This window comes from Asparagus officinalis, chromosome 3 (assembly GCF_001876935.1).
Source record: "Asparagus officinalis chromosome 3, Aspof.V1, whole genome shotgun sequence".
In the NCBI taxonomy this organism is placed as follows: Eukaryota; Viridiplantae; Streptophyta; class Magnoliopsida; order Asparagales; family Asparagaceae; genus Asparagus; species Asparagus officinalis.
The window spans coordinates 34,556,357-34,564,134 of record NC_033796.1 but is presented as its reverse complement, the minus strand read 5'-3'; the positions used below and the strand labels follow the sequence as shown (position 1 = coordinate 34,564,134).

Sequence of the window (7,778 nt, the reverse complement as noted above, 5' to 3'; positions counted from 1 at the left end):
CATCTGAAATCAAACAATGATGACAACAAGCTAAGTCTCTAACCCAAATCTTTGGGTAGACTACATGAATCATGTTTCTCGATTCAACTTTCTAATTGTCAATTCACTGTTAGATTAAGAACTAAAATATCTCTCTATTTGGATCACACTCATATTTGTTTAAGTCTCTCCTCAGTCCTTAGTGCTTCAAATCTAAAGGTACAATCTTATTGCTCTGGTTAATGCACAAGTATCGTTTTGCTCTGCACACAGCAAACTATAACAATTCCTCCCTCATTTCCAAGATCTAGCTACAGCTAACATCTCAAACACTCTGATTTCCAATATCTAAATGAGAGATGAACATTTCTCCTTCTAGTTTCTGATTTCAATTACTAAGAAAACAAATGTATTTGCTAAAATTCTGCTAACAGCTCTAAAATCAATAGCATCCTTCCAGTTGCCATCCCTTTTAGTTATTGCAAGTGTTTAAGTTTTATCCTTTTCTTCGGACCCGCTTCAAATCATTACAGGATAATTCAGTATTAGATCAGGCTAATATGAGCTGTTAGCAAAAGGAAAGCAAGAAGTTGTAAGCCTTTAACATAAAAAGCCACTTAAATGTCCAGGTGCTTCACTAAGCTCAAAGAATTCCTCCTGGTATCTTCTTCTGTTTGTCTATCAGAGTTGAAAATAAGTTCATCGTGTTCTCTCCTGTTATCAATTATAAATCCATCTAATACCTAAACCATCATCTAAGTCTTTCCCCATTAAAATGAGACCAGGCATGGTTCACAGTAAAGAAGCACCAAACATGATGGACCAATATCTTATGACAGGTTGTCAAGCTGACATCAATCTTATATAAGTTGTAGCAATTCTTTTAAATAAGCTACTATGGCCCTTTACTTCCTAAAACCCATACGTGGATTGGTATACATACATTTATGATAAATCCAGATCAAACTCACGCAACCGAAAAAGAAACACTTCAATTCTTATACAACATGATAGTTACTATATGAATTATGAAGTCAGATGATATATATTTTGTAGATATATATTTATATTCACGTACACCACCTGACAGAACAAAATATGCCAATCAGTCATATTGGGAACAGTTTCCCGATTACCTACTGAATATTTTCTAGAATTGATAACCTAAAAATGCATTAAATCAGTCAAGCCACAATTGCATGAATGATTTAAAGGAACAATAGAAATGTCATTATTCCTCTGTCCAGTCAGCACCTTAAAGAAAAATATATTAGTAACTAGCGAGTAGCGACTTAGTGCATTCTTGTTATCATGCATAAGAACACAATTAGGTACCCCTAACACTAACAAACTATTTACAAAAGCCAATAAATAAAAATATGTTCAATCTCGAAGAAACAAATGCTTTAAGAGTGAACACGACAAGAATAAGTAACCTGATTAGTCCAACCATCGAAAGACCCAGCCAAAAGAACTTCTGAAGCAGATGTAGACCAGACTATGCACGTAGATCGAAGAATATGCAAAGCTTTTACAGAAGCATCAAGCTTCTTCTTTGCCATGTCCGTGTTCTCCGCTTTACTACCGAACGAAACAAATAAAAGGGAAAAAGAATCAGGAAAATAATGTTAAGATGTGAGTGCAATAAGATTCAAAATTTGAAAATTAAGCGTATACATTATTGCATGTGTCTTCTTGCCTCGTTGTATAGCCAATTTAGCCCGTATAGACCGCAGTTTATTTTTCACATTCATTATTTCTGTCTGCATGAATTCCAACTTATCAGAAAGCATATACTGCTCTCCCAGTGAGTTTCGTTGGACCTGGATGATCAATCATTAAAAAAGAAAGAAGCTTCTTGGAAGTACTAAATCCATTTGATACAAAAAAATGGTGGTAGAGTAATGCAATACAACACATCTCATGAGGGAGTTATAGGAAAATAAAATATACCAAAACCATTATTACGCAATTAGAATAGAAACCCTAATCTTATTCATGAGATAACATGGGCTTATATAGGCCCCTACAACTTACAAATAAGCCCCTAAACCTATTAATATTTCAACACTCCTCCTCAAGATGGGCGAAAGATATCCACTAAGCCCATCTTGTCACATCCTCTAATCATATCTACTGAGCTAAGTCCTTTAGTCAGACAATCTGCTGCCTGGTCCTTAGTCGAAACATGACTTAGCTCCAGTAGTCCACTATCCAACTTCTCTTTGATGAAGAACCTATCGATCTCGATGTGTTTGGTTCTATCATGCTGCACTGGGTTGTTGGCAATACTGATAGCTGACTTGTTGTCACACCATAACTTTATCTTAGCTCCTTGATCCAGCTCCAGCTCCACCAACATACTCTTTAACCACAACAACTCTGCAACTCCTAAGGCCATGGCTCTATACTCTGCTTCAGCTGTTGATCTCGCTACCACCGATTGCTTCTTGCTCTTCCACGAGACCAAGTTGCCTCCTACAAAGATACAATATCCTGAGGTGGATCTCCTGTCATCAGCACAGCTAGCCCAATCAGAGTCACAATAACCCTCGATGTTCACATGTCCATTCTTTCTGAATATCAGCCCCTTTCCGGGGGCACTCTTTAAATATCTCAAAATCTGGTACACAGCGTCCATATGACCCTTCCTCGGATCGTGCATGTAGCGACTCACCATGCTCACTGCAAAAGAGATATCAGGACGTGTGTGACTCAAATAGATCAGCCTTCCCACCAACCTCTGATATCTGTCACGATCAACTGGTTCTCCAGCCTCAGCACCCAGCTTGAACTTCTGATCGATCGGTGTAGTTGCAGGTTTGCACCCTAACATCCCTGTCTCTTTGAGAAGATCCAATGCATACTTTCTCTGGGATAGGACGATCCCCTCCGCTCCTCGAGCTATCTCTATTCCAAGAAAGTATCTAAGCAAGCCAAGATCTTTCACCTCAAATTCCTTACCCAGTCTCATTTTGAGTTGGGCAATCTCCTTCTCATCATCCCCTGTAATAATCATATCATCCACATATACCGCAATCATGGTAATGTGGTCTTCACTCCGTCGAAAGAACACGGTATGGTCGGCGTTGATCTGTTGGTACCCCATACCAATCATAGCCCTTCTGAATCTGTCAAACCAAGCACGAGGAGACTGTTTCAGCCCATAGACAGACTTCTTTAATCTGCAGACCTTTCCCACTGTCTGATCTGTACCAAATCCTGGTGGTATCTCCATGTATACCTCCTCCACTAGATCCCCATGAAGAAATGCGTTCTTCACATCTAGTTGGTGTATATGGACAGGTTGTCTGGTGATGTATTCCTTGAGCTGACAAATATTCCTCAAAGGCTCTGTTGGTATATTCTGTCCCATTATCTGACCTCAATACTTTCACCACTGCTCCGTATTGAGTCTGGACAGTCCTATGAAAATTTTGGAAGCACCCAAACACATCACTCTTATTTTTTATCAGGTATAACCAAGTAACACGAGAGAAGCAATCAATAAATGTAACAAAATACTTGTATCCATTCATAGAACTTGTGGAACAAGGCCCCCAAACATCTGAATGTACCAGGTCAAATGCATGAGAACTTCTATGACCAGAACTAACATAAGAGCTTCTAGTAAGCTTTCCAAACTCACATGCATCACACACAAGTTTCTGTTTATTTGCTTTCTCAAATAAAGAAGGATACAATCTACCTAAAACACTAAAGGATGAGTGTCCCAAACGCTGGTGATGGAGCATTAACTCATTTTCAGCACTCATTTTAGATCCTACTCCTGCTTCCTCTATGACTGACACCAATGCTGAATCCAGCCCTTCACGATCCAGATACCACAGTCCACTACGCCATGTGCCAGTCCCAAGTCTCCGCCCTGTCCCCTTCTCCTGGAAAATCACCTTGGGAATATCAAAAGAAACAATGCATTTTAGTTGGAGGATGATAGAACTAATGGACAAAAGATTGACTGGAAAGGAAGGAGCATGCAAAACATTGGACAAAGTTACAGAACCAGTACAATCAACTGTACCCTTACCAACCACCGGCTGAAATGTACCATCAGCTGTTTGAATACTATCAGGCGATGCTAAGTGAGTATATGATGAGAACTCACTAGCATTACCTGTCACATGGCGAGACGCACCGGAGTCAACTATTCATGCTGATGGATCTGTCGGGAGACATAGAAGCAAGAGCATGTATGTCATCAGTACCTTTGTTCGGATGAGCATAGGTAGCAGTGTTGCCTCTGACGAAGAACGAAGTAGATGCCTCCGCAGTCCCATTCCTCAAATCTCCATCCCCTGCTACTTGCTGTTTTAGTATCGCCAGGAGAGCACGATCCTCCTCAGTAAAGACCACCTCAGCTTCCTCTTCCTCTGCTACCGTCAGATTTGCCCGGTTTCCTGCTCCTCTTCCACCTCGTCGACCCCCACGGCCACGACCACGACCTCCGAACTGTCCACGTCCACCCGAATCTCCTTCCTTGGATGGCTTAGTGCAAGCATGCCTTAGATGACCTACCGCACCGCAGTTGTAACACTGTCGGGTCTCTCCCCTAGATCCAGTGTTGTTAGAGGCTGCCAGTGCTGACTTCACCACAGGAAGTCCACCTGTCCCCGCCTGCAGCCGAATGCGAGTCTCCTCCTGGATCATAGCAGAGACAGCCTCCTCAAGCGTGGGAATCTTCGGCTGAGCTAGCAGCAATGCGATTCGCTGAGCGAACTCTGATGTCAATCCTTTCAGAAACACCATAGTCCTCTCTTGGAGAAAGGCCTCTCGCTCTTTACATCCCGGGTCCTTGCAGCTAGCCCGAGGAGAAAAGTGGTCATAATCCAGCCACAGGCGCTCCAGCTCTGTAGCATATTCCTGTACAGTCCTCTCTCCCTGGACTGTGGCATCGATCTCTCCTTTAATCTGGAATACCCTCAGGTTATTCCCCACTCCATCATATGTCCTCCTCAACTTCTCCCAGACGTCCTTCACCTTCTCAATGCCATCCACCGTGGCGGCGATCGTCGGGACCAACGAGTTAAGGAGCCAGATGTATACCAACATATGAGTGGCCTTCCACTCATCTCTTCCCTCCGAGTCCTCCTCCGGCTCTATCACCTCTCCTGTCAGATAACCCTCCAGATTTCTCCCTGCAAGGGTGTATCTCACCCGCCGCGACCAGCTCAGGTAAGTACTCGGCCCATCAAGTTTCAGATCGATGGTCGGAAGCTCCAACTTCTTCGATGGTTTTGTCGCGCCCTCACCAGCCGACAACTTCATTAGCTTCATCAAAGTTGATACCTCCGCGGGGTTCAACTTCTTGATGATCTCCTCCATCGAATAGGCTTCAGACCCAACACCTGGTCACCTACTCTTCCGACCCTTGTTGTGTGCAGTGAAAATTTCGGCAGCACCTCTGCTGCACAACAAGAGTAGGAACTCAAACAAATTCTCGTTTCTCAGAGGAAACAAGAACCAAAAACAGTTATATATCTCATCGATGTGAGATATATACTCTACCTGTCATCAGTTCGAGGACTGAGTCGAGGGAATCCATGTCAAACTCGAGGTTCGACACGGTGATGGCAGGGTTCTGTCAGGGGTGGTGGGAGGGTCGGGGTCTGAGGAGAGGACTGACAGGGGGGGATGCGGAGTGGGGGTCTGTGATGATTCGGACAGAGAGGGGGGGTCTGGTCTGGCGACAGAGAGAAGGGAGGCCTGTTTATCGGAGGGCTGAGGTTCGGGGGTCCTGGAACGAGGGAAGGATTCGGCGTTGGGGGGATCTGCGTCACAAAGAGGAAAGGCTGGTGGCGAAGAGAGGAGATTGCGACGCGGTGTGTCTGTTTACCGGGATGCAGGGTCTTGAGGGGGGTCTGGACCGAGGGGTTTAAGGATTTCTGGGCGGTTGGGATCGCAGCGGGTGGGTTGCAGCGCGGCAGCGGAGACAGAGGGGGTGCTGATCGTGGGGGAGTGGGGGCGGCCTGGGGAGAGAAGGAGAGGGGCGGCTAGGGTTAGGGTTTTTTGTGGAGGCTCTGATACCAAATTAGAATAGAAACCCTAATCTTATTCATGAGATAACATGGGCTTATATAGGCCCCTACAACTTACAAATAAGCCCCTAAACCTATTAATATTTCAACAACGCCACATGGATATGCTCTTTTCAATTCAAAAATGTCATGGTCCATAAAATGTACACGGGATAGTCTAGAATTGTCTCTTGTTCCCTTCTCTTTCCAAAGTTCATATTCTCTTCTCTTACTTTTCTTAGGAGGTCATCGTGGGATTGGTTGGTTGGGGAGGGGGCAGTTTGAAGCATATGCTGATTCAACTGAATCCTACGGGATTTAGTTATTTTGTGCAATATATATTCTTGTATTTATCCATGTGTACCATGTTAAACATTAAGGAAGCCTTTTATGTATACAATATCACATTATTTTGTTAAAAAAATTGCAACTTGATTACTAAAATGAGATGTTCTTCCATTACTCCAGCTACTGTGCTCATTTATTTTAGAGGGTTCCAAAGACTATTAATGTAAGTTCAGGATTGAGATACCTTGGCCCACCCCCTTATCTTAGTTCGCTATCTCTAGCACAGTGGTCAATGACCACAAGGAATAATTAAGCAATAACTTGTATAGCCAATACCTTCAGTCCTAATTACAAATATGCTACATGATATTGGAGTCAAACCTGGTAGTAAATTCATAACGATCACTTTTCACTAATTACTTAAAAGGACTACAGATCAACTTGAATAAGGAAGTAACCAGAAGTTCTCATAGTGAATCAGTCCTCTCATTTCTAGTAATCTGTGGAAAGTGGAAACCTCACTAAGGAGAAAGTTCAAATTGTGAAATACAACCCAAGTAAACAAGTTTATATCACCACCAAGGTTCCAATGCTTATGATCCCTCTTCCCGCTACCTATTCACTCTAAGGGACTGGAAAGAAAACAGGCAATGTTTCCTGAACCTAAACCTGCATTAACCCCTCAAAAATCTTCACATGTTGAATTTTAAGGATGCATCACATACTTAACTTGAATAAATACTGAATGGTCAGAAATATCTACCAGTATATGCAAAGAACAATACATTCTCACATAGATTGAGAGCACAATTACCAGAACTGACGGCGGTGGTACCAAAGCAAACTTATAATGCGAAATTGATGCGGATTCATAATAGTAGACATGATACTAATATGGATATCTTAGATGAAACAGAACCTTTAGATCTAGATAGAAGTACATTAAGTACAAAAGTAAGCTCAGTTTCCAAGTGCTTCACATTAATATATACCTGATTCTGGCATGTTTCTTCAGTATCAATATGAGTGTCATTGTTCTTCTCACCAATTTTGCTCACACTCCAAGCTACTTCTTTCCTATTCACAGAAACATCATCGTTGAAGTTATTGTGGTTGACACTTGTCCCTTCCTTTGTAACAACTTCAGCAGCTGCACCAATAGAAAACTTTATATACAATAGAGCAATCAAAAAGAAACTATTACTCTTTTGAGTTCTAAAGCACACTTAACGATGCCTTAACGATGCACTACCCTCAAACTGCATTACAAGATTGCCTGTCCTCTGAAGGCTCCAGGTTTTCCATGTAGGTATTGTACTTGTGCCATTGACATCTGGTGAAATTCCCTTCCGAGAATGAGAACCTTTAAATTTCTGAAATAACTGCTCATCTATGTCTGAAGATACTGATCTGCTACTTCTATCAATGCTGCCAACTCCCTTTCGATTGGCAATCAGAACTGCATGCTTAGTAAAG

At 42.4% G+C, this 7,778-nt stretch overlaps 1 protein-coding gene across 2 annotated transcripts in view; it reads right to left on the bottom strand.

Annotated features, from left to right (window-relative positions):
- The window catches only part of LOC109833736, a 12,347-nt gene that overhangs the window by 2,127 nt on the left and 2,442 nt on the right, over positions 1–7,778 (bottom strand). For both annotated transcript variants that reach the window (XM_020401523.1, XM_020401524.1), the window contains exons 3-6: positions 7,534–7,761; positions 7,295–7,452; positions 1,657–1,802; positions 1,416–1,560 (exon numbers count right to left, since the gene is read on the bottom strand). In XM_020401523.1, the coding sequence (XP_020257112.1) occupies positions 1,416–1,560; positions 1,657–1,802; positions 7,295–7,452; positions 7,534–7,761 (677 nt within the window). The remainder of the gene's footprint in view (positions 1–1,415; positions 1,561–1,656; positions 1,803–7,294; positions 7,453–7,533; positions 7,762–7,778) is intronic.